At 37.6% G+C, this 19,694-nt stretch overlaps 1 protein-coding gene across 14 annotated transcripts in view; it reads left to right on the forward strand.

Moving 5' to 3' along the window:
* The window catches only part of CDKAL1 (CDK5 regulatory subunit associated protein 1 like 1), a 623,539-nt gene that overhangs the window by 372,074 nt on the left and 231,771 nt on the right, over window positions 1-19,694 (forward strand). For all 14 annotated transcript variants that reach the window (XM_057700490.1, XM_057700500.1, XM_057700489.1 and 11 more), the window contains one exon: window positions 4,109-4,275. In XM_057700490.1, coding sequence (XP_057556473.1) covers window positions 4,109-4,275 — 167 coding nt within the window. The remainder of the gene's footprint in view (window positions 1-4,108; window positions 4,276-19,694) is intronic.

Consider the following 19,694-nt stretch of genomic DNA (forward strand, 5'->3'; position numbering starts at 1 on the left):
ACAGTATAGGATTCTGTTTTCTCCACCTGAGGTGATTTTTTTTTTTAATTATATTTAGTTGATATAGATTTTCTTACCATCTAGTGTTTTTTAACCATTGATCCAATTAATCATTGTTTACTGTTTTTATGTTTTTTATAATCCATATTTTTAGAGGCTACTTATATGGAATAATTAAAACAATTTATTATGGTGGAAATTTTCCCGAGTGATAAAGCAAAAGCTACCAGAGAAACTTCACTTCTCTGACCAGATGAAATCAATCTTAACCCATATTTTAATTTATTACAGTGAAATTCATACACAGGAAAAGTTATAATGAGTCATAATCTTTTGAAATTGAGTTTCGGAAAAGTTTGGTTTTTCAAAAGGAATTTTCTTTGTTGTGAGACTATTTTACTGAGAATATTCTCTTTCTTTTATTATTAACCTTTTATGTCTTTCTACTTTTTCCATCCTCTGTTATCGCATATTACTATGAAGCAGAGATCAGAATCCAGCTGTTGAAGTTGCTCTCTATTCAGGGAAAAATAGTGTTAGAACTATAGGCTGATCTGTAATTACTTGGGTAAAATGATACTGGATTCCAATAACTTTTTGAAGAGTTTTCCTTTGTAAAATGTATTTCATTTCTTCCTAGTATTTGCTCTTTTTTTTAAGCCAAAATTAACACAACAAAAGGATGGTAGATGATCTTATGAACCTAATGTTCATTAGAAAAGTCAGATAAACTGAATAATTTAAGGAACATGAACAAAAGTCAGGTAGATGAACAGTTTTAGGAAAATAAGATTTCTCCTTGGATGCTTGAAAAAAGCTCATTCCTGTTCATTCCTCATTCTCCCAAGTTTCTACCCACTGCTTTCTTTTTTTTTTTTCTTTTGCATGTATTTATTATTACAGGCATGGGAGTTTTTACTGGGCATTCACTTCTCTTATCTCAGTTCTTCCTGCCTGCTTCTCCTTTTCATTTTCATGTGTTTGTTTTTCTGACACGTATTAGTCAAAATCCATGTTACAGTGTAGACTGGGTCTATCTCATTGGGGCTGACATCATATCCACTTCAAGCCAGCTCAGTTTGCCCATGACTTTGGTTTCTAAGGCTCTGTTCTCCAGTACCCACCCCCGTACACATCACCACTGATAGGGATGTATGTGAAGTTCCCAGGATGTCTGTCAGTGTCCCCTCACCAGCGCCTGAATAATAGCCTGTCTGAGATCACGGGAGTTTAATGGTGAATCCATATCTGTCATGAGCTGGAAAAGCTGCAGGGCACATGATAGGGAAGGGGAGGGCCTAGTACATGTGTGATGGACGAATGAAGAAATGAACGTGCAAAGGAATATAGCCCATAACTGAAATCCGTGAGGAATGGAGCTGTTTAGGCAAGCACTTCTGTCCATAAGTTTAGCCAATTAAGTGTGCAGCTCCAAGCATGCATGTGTCCCAATATCCATTAGTGATTACATACTGCAGCCTTAGGTTTCCCTAGTGAATTCGTATGCACGCTGACCTGACAGGAACCGCTTGCACTATGAATAATCACAAGACTTCCCAGCGGAAGGGATGTCAGGCATGGGGATTCCACACTGAGCTTCGATTTTACTATGAAACGGCTTTCTGTGTTCTAACTGTGGGAGGGGTCAGCTCTCATTAGAATGAATGCTTGAAATACCACCTTACAAAACCTGAACTTTCTCAAGTGAAGAGCAAAGTCATCTTTGACACATTTTTGGATTGAATTGGCAAGGCACAGGTCTCCTCAAGTCCAAGGATTTCACATTTTGCATATGTTTTCTCATTTCATTGTGTTGTAAACCAGGTTGCTATTCTAGAGAGCATTTTAGCAGCCTTGATCTTGGAGACATCAAGACCATTATTCCTGTTGTTGCTGATTTAGTGTTACAGCTGCTTCCTCTTTATGTGATTTAATTTGAAGTTTCAGCCCACCAGGGGGCTATTGGTCCCCACCTATGCAGCCTGAAGAGCTGGCTGCTGTGTTCGGTGTGGCTGTTATTTCCATTCCTATTCATAGTGATTTTTCCCCTTCTGTATTCATCTAGCAACAGCAAGGCACTGTGCCAGGAACACGCTCTCTCTACATAAGGCGTAACATGGAACCATTTGGATGGAAAAATTATAAATTAAAATTATTCTGTTCATTTTAAAATATTCATATTGTGTTGCTCAAATGCCAGTAACTGGAAAATTGTGGATAATGTTCTGTTTTTATAACCTCTTTCAGAGTGTTTTAAAGTCCGTTTATGTTGTTACTTAGCCATCTCTTTTCCTGGAGTGGACTTTGTGATAAGATTTTTTTTTTTTAAAAGGTTGTATGAGTCTAGCGTCTGATAGCATATGTAATAGTAAAATACAGATGATACCACTAATGGCAACCAATTTTTTTCTACTGAAAAATATCTACTCCATGTACAGAGGATATTTATTAAACTAGAGGTACAAAGATATCCTGTGGACATGCCAGAGTATTTACTTTGAGGATAAAACTTTTTGTTAAATGATTAAAAGTAAACAAAGGTTTAGTAATTTCTGAAACTATATATTTAAATTCAGAAAACCCATGTATTCATAACTGATTTTCAAATACTGAAAGCATCTCTAACTTTTAAAATGGAGCTGTTTATTTATTTAATTTTTTTGATGTCTCCTGTTTTTTAATCTTGGGAAACTAATTTTATTCCTATCCTTGTATTTTCCATGTTGTCTGGGTGTGGGTGAGGATGTGCTTGTCTCAGAAAGATAGTCAAGTGGGGAAAAGAGAACGTGTTTTTATGGAGGTTGGCTAGTTTGTTGATAAAGCAAATATATCTCTTCTTCTAAAGGAAGGATTAATGATAGGAGATCTTAACTTCACATGTCAATGTATTTTTCCACCTCTGTGCAGCATGTTAAAGAGAGTGAAGGTCTTTCCTTTTTGCTTCTTTATTCTGTAAGTTTTAAGTCACATTCACGTAGAAGCTGTGTGTTTTATTTGTTGTCTCTCTTAGCTCAAAATAGTCAAATGTATTTTTGAAATTATTTTGTTCTGTCAACTAAAGACAATTTAAAATTTTAATTTAAGACTCTTCCTAGAAACTTCTACTTTTGGTTCAGGCTGCTGTCTTTGTTTGTGTGCCTTGTGTGTGTGTCCAGGTTCTTTGAGAAGCAACAAATCACGTTAGCATGAACAAATTTCACAGGCCCATTTCACTGTTTGTTTTAGCTTTGTGAATCATTTGGCCTTTTAAAACAGGCTAATCCTTTAATTGAATATGCTTTCAGAAAGATTCTGTGTGCCCTGAAAACTTGGGTAGCTCTTGCTAACTCTGCTTTACTTATTTTAAATAATACTAGGTGATCCAGAAGTATTTCCTTTCAATTTTTGGAAGAATGTTATTACAGGCGGTAATATTTGAAGTCAAGATTCTTTATAACAACAACAAGGAAACATAGATACATTTTCCTGAAGTCTAATTGATGGAAAATAGGATGCAACCTGTCCTATTTTTAGTAAACAGGTTTTCCAACACAGATGCTTAGTTTATACAGCAACCAACTTCTTTGAATGCAGCAGTACAATGTACTCTGTTTTTAATTGAATTAAGAAAACAAATTAGCATAGTTACAGCAGGAGAAGTGGGTACCTCATAATTAATAATTTGTGAGTCAAACCTTAACTGCACTTGACATTTTTCCTTGGGTCGGTGACAGACTGATTAGTGAGTTAACTGCTGATAGTACCTATTCTGTGGAGTGACTGTTTCAGTTCCGGGCCTTTTGCTATTCAATAAACCACGTATTCTCTGTGATGGGACTAAAGCTTTAGTCTTGATCAAAGTGCTTTGGAGGAACTGATTGGCTGTGAATGTTAATCACTCCATAGGACGCACTGATAATTTACAGCATTGTTGTAACTCTCTGGTGTTCATAAAATGAACTTAATAACTCACTGCCACCATGGGATAAGCTGCTTTTTCTCTGCAGTTCAATACCCAGGCTGCCTGCATAATAGTGTTGAGAAATACTGCATTAAAAAGAGTGAGCAGCTGTATGATGAAGGAAATGGCTCTGCAACAGATTTGTTAATTATCTCCTTTGATTCACAGAGGGTGTTTGTGAGATATGGTTGACCAGTGAAGACACCGGGGCTTATGGCAGAGATATTGGCACCAGTCTCCCCGCGCTACTGTGGAAACTGGTTGAAGTGATTCCTGAGGGAGCAATGCTGAGGCTTGGCATGACAAATCCGCCCTATATTTTAGAGCATCTGGAGGTAAGGAAAAGCACCCCATTTCCATGCTGACACAGACACAAACTAATCCAGACAACATGGCAGCCTCAGCACCATCACATGAGTTATGTTTAAAACCACTTTTCACATTTTTTTTTTTTTGTGGTCCCCCATTATCAAGAATGAATGGGGAATTTCAAGTCGCCTTCTTTGTCAGCCTGCACATCTTGTTTCTGCTTCCTCACCATTCATTAGTGTTGCCTAGATTTTCCAGTATTTGCCATCTTGTCCCAGGTCTTTGTTTCTTCCTTACAGCCGTTCAGTTTTCCAGTGTGTAAATTTGCCTCAATCCCCCCATTTATAACCCTTGTCTGTTTCAGAACTGGTAATATGTTGCATTGATTTTGCAACCAGCTGTGCACATGGCATTATCTGAACTACTCTTAGCCCTACCAGTAAGAATACTGTGCTGTGGAGGTTAAGGATGTTTTAAATTTCATCCCTTTGTCTGGCAGATAGTTAGGGGTAAAATGAAATCAGAGACACAGAGCTTTGTAGTCTTCTGCGAAGATTCTCTTGTGATCACCATGAAAAAAGGAGTTAGGATAATGCAGGGTCTCTGGTTTTATTTTTATACCTTCCACGAATGATCAGGTTGCCTATCCTCAAGTAGCTTACTATTAAACTAGGAAAACGGACGTGTGCACAGGTAACTGTGATGCTTGATGACAAACGATGCAATAAATATGAGCAAAGAATAGGGATAGGGGAGCAACCGTTTAAATGAAAAAGTCCATGCTAGGGTCCACGATTATTATTTGAGAAATACGATTATGCTATTAGGCCCACAGTTAAGGATAAGAAATCTAGGAAGTGCTGTTGGAAAGTCACATGCAAAGTATAGAAATAACTCCCTTATATTTTTAATCAGTTGTGCTCTCTGCAGTTAGTTTGTGCAGAAAAATGACATTGAAGAATTCTAAAAGCAAGTATAGTGGCTGAAATTTAGTGCATGAATGCAGATGAATATTCAAAGATTATTTCTGCTGATCTGATTTGAGGCCTGTGCTTGTTGAGGTTGTTGCTGGAAAGCCACCCTACTATCAACAACCTGTTTTAGAAATTCTGATCGTTAATTATATATATATCTAAAGAAGAAATTTAGCGACTTCAAGTTTGTTATTCACATTTCCCCAACCTGATCTTTTTAGTAAAGGTGTATGATTTATAGGTTAACTTCGGTACTTCGGACCGTGTGTGACAGTTATGATTTGCTATTTAAAAATAAGCCACAGGCATGTCAGTTTTTACTTAACCCTTTGACTTGGCACTTGAAAAAGCAAGTGATTCTCTGTGAAAATCAAATCTGCTAAGAGCTGAGGCAGTCTTGCTATGTTTGCAGTAAATGTGAGGCATCCATCACGAAGATCAGGAGACGGAGGTATGGTTTGTAGGAAGAGAAGTAAGTCCAGCCAGCATACAGCTGATAACACCCCAGTTTCTTTGGATTAAAAAAATCTCATCAAAGACCAAGGGAACATTAGTAGCTACAGTCAGAGATGTTCAGGTGGGGAGGAAACCCAAGGGGAAAAAACCATGTCTTGGCTCTGAGATGAGTAACCTAATATCTCTTGGAATAAATTCAGCCCTTGAACTAATTGCAAGATTGCAGAAGCTAATGTCGCATTTATAACAAACCCTCATGCTTAGTAGCTAAGGTGGTGCTGGAGTTGTTGACCTCCAGATAGATGATTCAGAAGAGGGCTAAAAATCAACAGAAGAGGCTAACCTTAGCTTTACACTTTACCTGGAGAAACACCAGCTGTTTAGTTCATAGATTGTAGTTAGAGGGATAAGTTACAAATGTCATAAAATTACCTTTTAAAAATTCTTTAAAGAGATCTATAAGATATCTGTAATGTTGGCCTTCCCACCTACATTCTCATCTTCATGAGGCGAGGACCTTGTCGTATCTCTCTCTCGATCTATCCCACCCAGTAGTGGCTCAATAAATGAGTGAATGAAAGATGAATAAAGGAAGAGCCTTCTTCATAAAATAAATTGTAGAGCCCACACTATTGTCGTGAGCTTTGAGGTCTTAACATTCTGGCCAGAAGAGACAGCACAAGATGACGAGTAAATGAGTTTCAAGGGTGAGAGTTTGTCCCAAAGAAAGCCACCCATTCCCCTGCGCTTGATAAGCAGGGAGTAATTTTGTCCTGTGGTACCACACCAAAGGAGAAAGCAGTCCAAAGGAAACAGAACCAAAGGAAACAGATAAGCAAAGGTGTGCAAGAATGAAAGACCCAAGCATCCGGAAGCAAGAGCCTTTCAAGTCTTCCTTTGTCGCTTTGACAAGACCTGCACACCTTGGTGGCGGGTCTCATCCTCCTCTGAGTGGCAGAGCTTCAAGCTCACAGTGTCCCACAAACCCATCCTTCTGTAACAGGAAAGGAATCTGAGCTCCACAGGCATCATTGGCTTCCAAGTGTGAAAAAGGACATCAGGGAAGGAAGCCAACCCTGGGGAGCCGCAGCCCCGCACCCACACCGCGTTGTGTGTCCCCATTTTCCTCTCACTAAGCATCAACTGCTCTGAAGAAATTACTTGACTTACCTAAGTGCTGAAGAGAATTCTTCAATGGGGGGTGGGGGTGGGGACAGGAGAAAAGCTGAAAACACCAGTAAATGACAGGTGATGATTTTTTTTTTTAACTGTCTGGATAAAAGGAAGCCACTCTTGAATAACTACTCTGATGCTTTAATACACTTATGGTGAGGGTTCCTGGCAAATTGTATTGGTAGGAGGCAGCCTTCTTGTGTTTCTGGAAGATGCTTCCTGCTGCAGACTTTAATTATAGAGCACTTCACTGGGCTGCTTGGCTTCCTCTTGGTTCTGTTCACTTCACATTCACCTGACTCTTGAGATTTTTCTCTTAAACTTTTTTACCAGTTTTTTTTTTTTAATTGAAACAATTCAAAGGGGAAATCATTTAAAGGAAAATACCAAAGTTTCTATCATTATTTAAATGTATGGTGTGGAAAAATGGGTCTGTTGAAAATACATTTTATTAAATCTTCCCAGGAACAGAAGATATCACACTTAACATAAGACGCACGTTTCACTTTTAATTGAGAGTCTAACGTTATGTATGGCACTTTATATAGTAGATATTGAGTAAACGTGTAGTGAATAAAAGGAAAGGAGGGAGAATTCTTAATCCCTAACAGACAAAGTCAAGTATCTGATTGGAACACCTACAAACCCTATTTTTAACTTGTCACTGCCTTAAAAAACAGTATGTGATTCGTTTTAAATGATGACATAACTGACAAAGATAATCTCAAACATATATACACACACATGTGTGTGTGTATTTGGTGGGAAAACACCCTGGAATTGAAGAAACATAATTCTAAGCTTATGCAATACTTACTAAATTTGGATATGAGGTAGAAACAATAGACAAAACAACAGGTTAAAAAATATTTTACCTCATCTTAGGTCAGTGATGCCTCTTCATTACCCATAGGGTAAAGATAGGCTCTTTATCGTGACATACAGGGTACTTAAGATGCTTCTTCCATTACATCCCTGTTCTCTCGTCCCTTTACTACCCTCCTGTTTAGCCTGTTTGTTGTTGTTGTTGTTTTTAACCATTTCATACTCCTGCTATTTTTACTTTTTTTTCCCATTTCATACTTACCACATGATGACAGTTGGTCGTATCAAGCTAATCAGATATACTAATATTTGCTACTATGTATGTTGACTAATATATTGCCCCTATAGTGGCAAGTAGATATTTTCCCTCAATGTTTGCTTTCCTATTGATATCACTAAGATAATAATGCTGGCATATTCCTCTTTAATGCACTCTGACCTTCGAGGTGGAACGGCTTATGAATTTGGTTACTCTTGAAACTGCATTGCTTAGTTTTGCCCTCTGAGTTGTAGGTAGCCCACAGCTGAGATATTAATTCAGCCTGAACACAACGCACATGAATCCAGAAAGGCGTGAGGTAGCCGGTGACAGTGATACAACGGCCACTGGCACCCAGGCACCAGAAGACACTGGTAACGTCTTTCAACACTGTGTAATAATAATCCTAATGTCAGTACAATTTCTCAGGCTCTTATTATTTTCTTGAAACCGTGCTGCTTGCTTTATACACATTATCTCTTTTCCTTCTTACAACAAGCTAGCTATATAGATATCACTATCCTTATTTCATTGATTGAGAAGTCGTCCTAGAAAGCTTTAATAATTGACCAAATAACATAACTAATTAGCAGCTGAACTGGTTCTGATCGTGTCTGACTCTAAAATGCTTTCTACTATATTGCATATTCCATAAGGCCTTCCCAGATACTTTCCAGATTCCTACCATGCTTTGTCAGACTCTGTCCATTGTATCTCTGTAGGCCTTCATCATGGTGCGTCGTGATTACTTATTTACACGTAAATCCAACAAAACTGTTATCTCTAGGGAGAAGGCTGTATTGTTCATCTTTGCATTTCAGCACCTGTGATAACATGCACTTAATAAATGTGTATGTTTAGCTGTCCTTTGACTGCATGTCTTATACATACATACATGTCTTCATATCTGGGCTAAGCATCTAGTTTCGGAAGAGTTTGTAGATGGTTGTCATACATGTTTCTCACTTATGAGTCGTATGTGTTTCTGTGTGAAGAGGTACTAGAGGTACTAGATGGGGAGAATCCATCTAAAGGATGTGCTTTAGTTATTTGCCCTGCTAAAATATCATAGTGACAGATAGTGTCTTTAGCTAGAGCAAATGAGCTCATTATATGATTATTGAATTTGTAGATTATCTAGGCTTTTAGCTTCTTTCCTTCTCTTTCCTACTTCTTAGCTTTCACTACTTTTTATAATCCCCATCAGAGATGTCAGCAGCGGATGGTCAAGGAGGAGAAATTAAAATCAGGCAGTTTGCTTGCTTTTCATTTTATGGGTTAGTTGGTAGGGGGAGGATATTAAAGCTGCTGACCGGCAAGGGATATGGGAATTATCTGTGGATTTTATTTATCTAAGCTATTCTGGTTCTCCTTGTGTTATGAATAATTTAAAATAACTGTTATCTTCCTTGAAGATGCCTGTATGTCTTAAAGTCGTATCAGAATTTTAGTACATCACTTACAGCCTGGAAAGAGAGGGCAAGTTGATTACTCTGAAGTGCAAATACTTGTTATTAAGGACTTTTCCTACATTCAAGTTAGGAATAAAGCAAACTGGTTATATTTTAATTTCTATTACTCTGCAAGATATTGCTGAGAATATTGACACTCTTATTCACATTGATACTTTATATTTTATTCAGCTTGAATTAAAATGTATGTTTTTTACAAGATAGATATTTAGTATATTTCTGTCATATATATTATATATGTTACATTGTGTAAGGTTAATCATAGTGATATTTTAAATGTTCCATCTGTTTTTGGTTGAGAAATCCTGTAGTCACTACAAGTCAGTTTCCTGCTACCCTTGATTTTTGTATATTTACTTCTATTTAAATGACCTTATGTTCTAATCTATTTGTATATTTAGCAAAATTAATTTACCCGGTAAAAGACAGTAGATATCTGTCGAGGACTTTTGCTGCATGGCAATTTATGAACATTAATAGTATGTTTGGCTTGGCAGACTTTTGAAAAATGCCTCATAGTTTCAAAATAATAGCAAACTCAGTACCTGCTGTGCTTATGTTTCTTCAAAGCAATACAGAATTTCCAAAGTGAAGTCAACAGTTCACATGGGGTCTTTAAATTTTTTTTTTCCTTAAAGCTTATACTTTCCAGAATAATAGAAAAATATGCAAATAGATTTTATGCTGTTGTATACAAATTATTTCACCCTTTTGGTGAATAGAAGGACATACCTGATGATTTGTTTTGGGCAAGGAAATAGAAAGGAAAAATCCTTTGTTTCTGCCTTCCATGTCCTATAGCTTTTGGGACTCATCAGTGTGGTTTGTGTGACGGTTGGTACCTAGTTTCTTATTGATTAGAATCATCAACACTTTACTTCATTCTTAACCTGGCAGTTGTGAATAGATTTCAAGAGGCCAGTGAAACCTCTGAAACTGGAAACCAAAGTGTGTGCCTACCTGAACATTTAGGGTGGGGGGTGGGGACCTTCATCAAATATTAAAAGGATTCTTATCCTTAATAAAAAGCTAATCAGGCCTAATGCTGCGAGCAGCCCCCCTGGAAAGGAAGAAGGAACGGGGGTTATGCCCCAGCCCTATTTGCCGAATGGCTTGATTCCTTCTGATAAGCCATGAAATTGAAATGCTGTTCCGCAGGAACGTGATTGTGAGCTCCACCCCACATCCCAGCTCTGAGCATCTGCAGAGCTTCAGTCTGGCTCTTCTACTGAAACACGTGCATCTCTGCCCATGCTTGTACCTCACCCCGTTCCATCTCGTGATCCTCACGTGTTCCCTCTGCAGGCTTCAGCCCCTAACCCCAGCCCTGCCCAAGAAGCCTCAGCTTTTCTTGAACTCAACAGCTCCTCAGAAAAACTTCCATAGCTTATGGCTTCTGACTTCTGAGCTTCAGTTTGTAATATTCTGCCTGGGTGATTAAGCCTCAGGATAACGTGCAGGCCAGAGGACCCGGAAAAGAAATGAGCTCGTAAATAGATAGACTTGATCTCGACAGGTGACTCTTTGTTGTCCTCACAGCCACAGACTCGTCAGTTTCATCAGGAATTTTATTTTATGCTTATCATCTCAGGTATGTTCTCAGGGGGGAAATGAACTGTTTTGTGCAGGAATGTTTCCCATGTTGAAAATATTGGGTTCCTCTGTCTTTTGGGGGAGAACAATGGAAAATTCCTTGTTTTAAGATTCTATTTATATGGCCAGCAATAATTTATACGGAGATCCACCCTATGGGCCTCCCTGCTGCCCTCAGTTACAATTTCTGAATTAACACAGCATGGAAGGGAGTCTAGACCCACCAGAGGAATGTGAATAGTCAAATGGGTTTTGGTTATCATAATATGATTTAATCCACTTTGTGATAAAAACTATCTGAACTTTGCAACCACTAATATCATCATTTTTTCTCTTGCCATTGGCCTAAATTTATTGCCAGTGAAATCCAGAGACATATTGATATCCATTCCCAAAAGCGATGATCGTTTTCCTGAGAGGAAAAGAATGTAGGGACATATGATAAAACATGGGTCAAAATGATAAGTAAAAGGGCCTCAGAAGATGCCTTATAAAGAAACTGATGTCATAATCAGATATCTGGAACCATGTCTCTCTGTATGTGTGTGTGCGTCTGTGTGCATATATATGTGTGTGTATATCTTTTAACAAAACAAGACACTAATATTTCAGAATTGTAAATATAATTCTAGGATACTAGAAGCCTGGAAATTTACATATTTTGATTGTGGCATACAAAACATTCCTGTTTCGTGTTTTAGTATTCTAGTGTACATTTCAGTTTCTAAAGGAGGGCATTAGATATGTATATGGTTTAATTTGCATCTTAAAAGGCATTTCACGTTGCCATTTTCCTGAATCCTTAATTTCACAGGAGTAGCTGAGAAGGCTTCCATGTCACCTGTCAAAATTAGTATAGTTCAAACTCCACAGTACACCATCTGTGGGCTTTATCGTCCTCATTAATTTAGGAAGTCAGTTATGCTCAAACCATTGAGAAAAGCTGCCTTTGACTTTCCTTCATAAGCACAGAGCATGGCTAACACAGAAGGCATTCAATGTAGTTTTTTCTGTACATTTTTCTTTTGATACTACGATCATTTCTGTATTGATTTCTTTGCTCTGATAGCCTATGAAAGGCCACCCTAGGCCATTGCTAATTCAGCGCTTAGTAAAATGAAATCTTCGTATTTTATATCAGGTGGGTAATGGAATTTTCAGGTGATTCATGGTGTAGAACAGAAAGGTTGGTAATGAAGTTAATGGTTCATAGAATAGTCAAGGGACATTCTGCATGTTTTTCAGAAAGTAAAGTGCAGTTCCTCAGTTTGTTTCTATCCATTTTTAATCTACTCAGTTGTTTGTTGTTTTTATGTCCAGTGTGCATCTGTTCTTTTTCCCATATCTTCCTTTGCCTACTACAAAAATAATCCACGTGAAAATGTTAAGCTTTCCAATTTTAACTCCAAAATTCTTTAATGTCATTTAACAGTAAATGACGATTGTGTCCTAAATTGGAAATAGAAGGGTTCTTAAATTATTAAGAGTGCCTTTATTTGTATGTGTTAAACAGAAGTGTCAGGTAGATTGGAATGGGCATGAATGGTGCATGTGTAATAAATCATTTTTAGCATTAGAGGATGCTGCATGTGGGCCAGAGAAGTCAAACTGTTTAGAATAATATTGAAACTTCTCCAGTTGTTCATTAGTTTAGGGGGGCAGAAATCTATTCTGTCTCTTTTTATAGTATGCATTTTTCTTTGTTTTTAAAAATTACTGTGAAAAGTTTGCTACCTGTAAAGCATTGTTTGATTAGAGAAGGTATTGTGGGTTAATCTGTCTCTAATATATAGCAATAAAGAAGTAACTTTCATAATTCCATGTTAAAATATATCTTAAAAGCAAGCTTTACATCAGCGTTTTATTACATAGTCATATGGAACGTCAGCCTAAATGCTGATCAGTTGAAATTTCAGACATTAATCTTTTTATTAATTGGCTACACTATAGTCAGGCTTCATTTTTCCACCTCAATAGATCCTTGTTATGTTTTGTTCCTCTGTTCCTCTGTTACTGCCTTTATGAGTTTCCTAAGGTGGTTGTAGCAAAGCACCGCAAACCAAGCAGCTTATAATAACAGAAATTTATTCTCACCGTTTGGGAGGCCAAGGGTCCCAAATCAAAGTGTTGGCAGGCTTAGCCCCTTCGGGAGGCTCTGAGGGACAGTCTGTCCCATTCTTCTCTCCCAGCTTCTGGTGGCTCCTGGTAGTTATTGGCATTCTTTGGCTGGTAGACACATCACTGCAGTCTCTGTTTCAGTTTTAACGTGGTATTCTCCTCTCTGTGACTAAATTTCCTCTTCTTTATAAGGACGCCAGTCATAGGATTGGAGCCCACCGTAATTCAGTATGACCTCATTTAAACTTGATTACATCTGCAAAGCCTATTTCCAGAGAAGCTCATTTTCACAGGTTCTGGGTATTAGGATGTCAGCATGTCTTTTTGAGACACACAGTTCAGCCCACAACAGCCTTCTTTTTTGGTAAATAGATATTCTCTATGTGCCATTTTAATTCATATATATAATCTTTGAAATTATTTTCTTAGTGGTTACCTTAGTATCTTAATCTGTAACAGTGTTGTTTAGGTTAATATCAACTTTGAAAAGGGACACACAATTTTTGCATTTATATACAGCTCAGTTCCCTCTCCCCTTCTTATGCTGATGTTATCATACAAAATATATCTATAAAATATACCTATCCACACACTCATAACTAGTGCTTTATGCAGTTGTCTTTTAAGTTAGATAAGATGAAAACAAGAGTTACAAACAAAAGCCACATTTATACTGTCTTTTATATTTGCCTTTGTAGTTACCTTTGCTTGTGCTCTTTATTTCTTCATGTCAATTGGAGTTACTGTGTAGTGTCATTTCACTTCAGCCTTGAAGGACTCTAGTATTTCTAACATGGGTCTTCTAGCAAAGTATTCTCTCAGTTTTTGTTTATTTAGGCATAGCTTAACTTTTCCTTCATTTTTGAAGGATGGCTTCTCTGGATGTAGAATTCTTCATTAACAGTCTTTCAGCACTTTGAATATGTCATTCTACTGTCTTCTGGCCTCTGATTTCTGATGAGTTATCAACTATTAATCTTATCGAGGATCCCTTATACATTATGAGATGCTTGTCTCCTGCTGTTATCAGGGTTCTTTTTGGCTTTCAGTGGTTTGTGAGATAGCTAGGATAGATCTCTTTCAATTTATCCTACTTAGAGTTTGTAGCACTTCTAGGTTATGTGGATTAATGTTTTTCTTCAGATTTATGAGTTTTGGGCTATTATTGCTTCAAATATTTTTCTGCTTTTTTCTTTCCCTCTGGAATTCATATTATGTGTATATTGGTATGCTTGATGGTGTCCCAGAGATTTCTGAGGCACTGTTAATTTTTATTCATTGTGTTTTTCTATCTGTTCCTCAGGACAAGTAATCTCAGTTAACTTGTCTTCAAGTTTGCTGATTATTTCTTATGCCAGCTCAAATCTCCTGCTGAACTCCTATAGTGAATTTTTAATTTCAGTTCTTTTACTTTTCATACCAGAATGTCTGTCTCATTATTGATATTCTTTATTCCGTGAGATATCATTCTCGTGCTTTTCTTTAGTCCTTTAAACATGATTTTCTTTACTTTGAACATATTCAAAATGGTGATTTAAAGTCATCGTCTAGTATGTCTAGTATCTGGGTTTTTTGCGAGATACTATTGATTGCTTTTTTTCCTGTGTGTTTTTCATGTTTTATAATCTTTTGTTGAAAACTAGACATGTAAATATACTTTTAAATATAATGTGGCAGCTCTGGAAATCAGATACTCTTCTCTCCCCAGAATTTATTGTTGTTATTTTTGTTGTTTAGTGACTTTTCTTAATTCACTAAAGTCTGTACTTTGTTATATGTGGTCAGTGAAGTTGCTATCAAATTAGCTTAGTATGCAGCTAATGTTTGGACAGAGACTTCCTTAAATGCCTGGAACCAATAAGTCTCTGTCTTTGCAGAAGAGCCATTTGTGCATATTGGAGCACCCTTCAATGCTCAGGTTGCTTACAACTCCATCTTTACCTTCATTTCCTGTTTGTGTAAAACCTCAGACTTAGCCAGAGGTGGGAGCCTAGGGCCTTCTCGTGTCTTTACTGAGCAGGTGCAAAGTCTGGACATGCACACGTCCTTGTGCTTGCACATGACCTTCTAGATTCCCAGGAATATGTCTGTGTGTTTCAAAACCCCCTCTGGATATCACATTCCCTAGCTTTTCCTTTTAAGCTTTTTGATTTGCTTATTATTTGCTTTGTTATTTGCAGCCCCAGGCAGCCGTGATGTTAAGCAACTGCAGCTGATTATTTTTGACAAATGCCCCTGGGAAAAAGGCTTTTCTCACTGGGTGAGTGCCAGGTCAGGTTAAATAAGAAAGGCATGTGAGTGGAGTCTTCCATGAAACCACCACACGGGTCAAATAATGATAGTTTTTCTGGGAATGGGGCTTTGAAGGAGCTCCAACCCTTTTCTGCCCCATCCAGTGGCTGCCAGACTGCTGGTTTTCACCATGATTGAAGGTTGTTGGTTTTCAAGACCACCACAGAACTGGGGAGTGGGAAGTGAGAAAAGGGCCAATTGAAAATGCCACGTAACTCTCTGCTGTTACCAAGGTTGCTCCATTTTTCTTGAATAAACACTCCTCGCATTGCTGTCAGCCTTTAATTTCCAGAGTTCTGAAAAAAATTGATTCTGACCATTTTGTTACGGTCCTCATTGCTTTTTATGGAAGAGAGGATTTTTAGAGGTCTTTACTCTGCCATTCCTGCTGATGTCCATAAATATTACTTGTGACTTAAAATGGGCTGCCTCTGTATCTGTCAGGGCAGTAGTGTATGGGGTTGACTCAATATTCTTCCTTAATTTTTGTGTTCCATGTCAAAGGTACCATCAATCACGAGTTCCATCTGCCCTTGTAAAGCTTTTGAGGAGGAGCTCATGTCATTAGTAGGTTATTGACAGCAAAAGATCACTATTAATTGAGTCTCTCAGTGGCCTGTAACAAATAACACCCTCACAGAAAGCAGAGAGATTGAGAGACTAAAATGCATACCTCGTTAGGTACTCATAGCCATGGGCACCACGCAGGGATAATGTGGCTTACACCGGCAGAACCTTGCCTGTCACATTGAGTTCCTTCCTTCTCTTTTTTAATTGATTCTTTTTCTAAAAACCATACCAAATATTACTTTGTTGTTTATATTCTAATAGATCAGCTTCCACAATCACTATGTTTTATATTGTTGAAGCTACTGCAGATCTCTTCTTATGAAAATGCTTTGGTTTCTTGATAGATGACGTCCCCATCACTATGCCATGGTCCATCCTCTGTGTAGTTTTCCAGAAAGCTTTGCACATCAATTGATTAGGCATTTGTTAATTAGAAAGATGTTTGCTGCTGCTTTACCACACTAAGAAGATATCAAACTTAGAATTAATAGCTATAAACTCTAGAATTTGTGGTAAAACACTGGAAAATACTGGTAATTATTGAGGATATGTAACTCCAGGAATTAAAGCCATTTGGAAATTTGCAGTATGTTGTTTTACTGTCATGAAAGTAAACACAGATTTTAAAGTCTTTAGTTTTATTACCAACATTTTTGTTAAAATATCTTTATGATGTTTTTATTTGTTATCCTTCTAACTGAATGGGACATGACTGTACTGAAGTGTTCACAGAAGTAGAATACCTGAGTCTGAATCAGTTTGTCATTAATCTGGCAAATTAGTTGATTTTTTTTAATTTTTTTATTTTTATTTTTTCATTTTTAAAGTTTATTTTTGGCTGTGTTGAGTCTTTGTTGCTGCACGCTAGTGTTCTCTAGTAGCGGCGAACGGGGCCTACCCTTTGTTGCTGTGCATGGTCTTCTCATTGTGGTGGTTTCTCTTGTTGCAGAGCACTGGCTCTAGGCGTGCAGGCTTCAGTAGTTGTAGCATGTGGGCTCAGTAGCTGTGGCGCATGGGCTTAGCTGCTCCATGGCATGTGGGATCTTCCTGGAGCAGGGATCAAACCCGTGTCCCCTGCATTGGCAGGTGGATTCTTAACCACTGCGCCACCAGGGAAGTCCAAATTAGTTGTATAGTGATCAGTCTATTTACATTTTAGTCATTTTGAAAAGGGAACACCATTTTGAAGGGATTGAGCTGAATGAGATAGATTTGAATTTTTCCATTGGCTCTCTTAATTCCGAGCCTTCTAAAATCTTTGCAAACTCATTTTGCTTGATGTGACCTAGAACTTAAAAAAAAAGCATTTCAAAGAATTGTCATGCCATTCCATTATCTAGTATTTGGTATGAAATAATCATCTCAATACTTGCTTTGACAGTTGTATCATATTTATAAAAGCCTGTGTCACAGAGGCCTGGAACACAAAAGCTTTTTGTTTCTGTGGTAAATGTGGGGAATCACTTACTGAATTTGCATCCCCTACCTAACACCTGAAAAAGAACCATTTATTTCGGATAGCATGGCCCTCCTCACTTGCAAATGCTTTTCATGTTGCAAATGATAGAGTAGAAAAATGAAACCTACGGAAAACCATATTAAGAAGATCTCTCTCTTATTCAAGGAATGATTGTTCCGTAGACAGACTATTCTGGTTCCCCATCTATGACCCTGGAGAGGAATTGGGGATCGTTTTGGTGGCTGGCTCTGTAAGGCTTCAGACATAGCCTCTAGCATTCATTCCCCATCTCCCTGGGCTTGGGGCACTCTCTGTTCTCTTAGTGAGCCTTTACAAGTCTCCCAGTGCACCAGCTACTCTTCTTTTGTATACCTCATTTTATTGTGCTTCACATATATGGTGCTTTTTTACAAATTTAAAGGTTTATGGCAACCCTGCATTAAGCAAATCTATTGATGCCATTTTTCCAACAGCATTTGCTTACTTCATGTCTCTGTGTCACATTTTGGTAATTCTTGCAATATTTAAAACTTTTTCATTGTTATATTTGTTATGGGGATCTGTGATCAGTGATCTCTGATAAAACTGTTTCAAGAAGATTGTGACTTGCTCTAAGCTCAGATTAGCATTTTTTGGCAGTATTTTTAACTAAAGTGTGTACATTTTTCAGACATAATGTTATTGCCCACTTAATAGACTACAGTATAGTGTAAACATAACTTTTCCCACTGTCCTTCTTTCCCCAACTTTCAGATATAATTGACATATGATATTGTGTAAGTTTAAGGTGTACAATGTGATGATTTAATTCAAATGTATAGTGTGAAATGCTTACCACAGCAAGCTTAGTTGACATATCCTTCACATCACGTAATTACCACTCTGTTGTTCTTGTTATGGTGAGAATATGAAAGCTCTATTCTCATAGCAACTTTCCATTACACAATACAGTATTGTTAACTGTAGTTACCATGCTGTACTTTAGATCCCTAGAAGTCCTTACTATTTCTGTAAGAAGTTGTCAAAAGAAAGCAGGAAAAACAATAACCTACTTCTGTTTCTCTATTCTTCTGTACTTGCATTCTTTGACATAGTCCTAAATGTGCTGCTGATTTGTGGTGGGACACTGAGCAAACCTTTCACATTTCTCTGGGTTTTGATGTCTTCAGATATCAACTGGGGCATAATAGCAGTTACCCTGTACAAAGAATATTAAACCATGTATCAGCAGTGCTCTATGGGATGCTGTATAAATGTGAGATTTTATTTTAGCTGGATTAGAGTAACATTGGTAGAACAATGAATTAATATCTTAGAATAGTACCTGATGTATAGAAGGTACTTAATAGCTTTAGCTATTAATATTACTATTTATATCAGAAATTTGGAATTTTACCTTAAAACAACGCATCAGGTCTGAAAGCACATAACTTCTTTATTTTTCTGTGTGAAGATATCTTTTGGATCAGACATGTGCAACTTTTAAGTATCTGCTTATCAGAAATCTCATGATTAATAGAGCAGGCTGAGGTCTAGGGTCCTCATGGGAAAGGAGAAAGAGACCTAGTGAGGGAGTGAAGTAGGACTCATTCAGGAAGTGAGAGACTTTCCAAGGGCTCGGCGGGGAGGAGTGGCTTGTGAGCAGAGATAAAGGGATGCCATCATTCACCTGGGCTCTGCATTAGTGCAGAGCGGTCCTTTGCCAGTCAGAATGTCTGTGAGCGTCATCCACGTTGTTCTGTGTGTTGGGAATTTGTTACAATTCCATTGTTGTGAAGTGTTCCATAGTTTGTTCAGCCATTTTCCTGGTGAACACTAGCGTGATTTCCAGGTTTCAATTATTATGAGTACAGCTTGTAAGAACATTATCATATGTGTCCTTTGGTAAACAAGTGCACTCATTTCTCTTAGGTATATACCTAGGAGTGGAATTGCTGGGTCATAGCGTAGACATATGTTTGGCTTTAATAAAATTGCCAGCCATATGTGAACATTGCCACTATTCTCTTAAATAGACTTTTTAATGGGAAGACCCTTCAACAGATGGCCTAGTATAATATTCTCCCTATAAGGGAAAGTGTTTGGGATTGGTTGTGAGTTTTTTTTTTTCCAAGGTACTTGATATAATGCCTAATCAAGAAAATGAAAATATTCAGAATGTACAGGTTTTATTCGTGTTAGATTTGTTTGTATGATAACAGATTGAATAGTTGAGCCACATATTCTGTTAGGGTGCATTTTGGTATAATTTAGT

Source organism: Hippopotamus amphibius, chromosome 11 (assembly GCF_030028045.1).
Source record: "Hippopotamus amphibius kiboko isolate mHipAmp2 chromosome 11, mHipAmp2.hap2, whole genome shotgun sequence".
Taxonomy (NCBI): Eukaryota; Metazoa; Chordata; class Mammalia; order Artiodactyla; family Hippopotamidae; genus Hippopotamus; species Hippopotamus amphibius.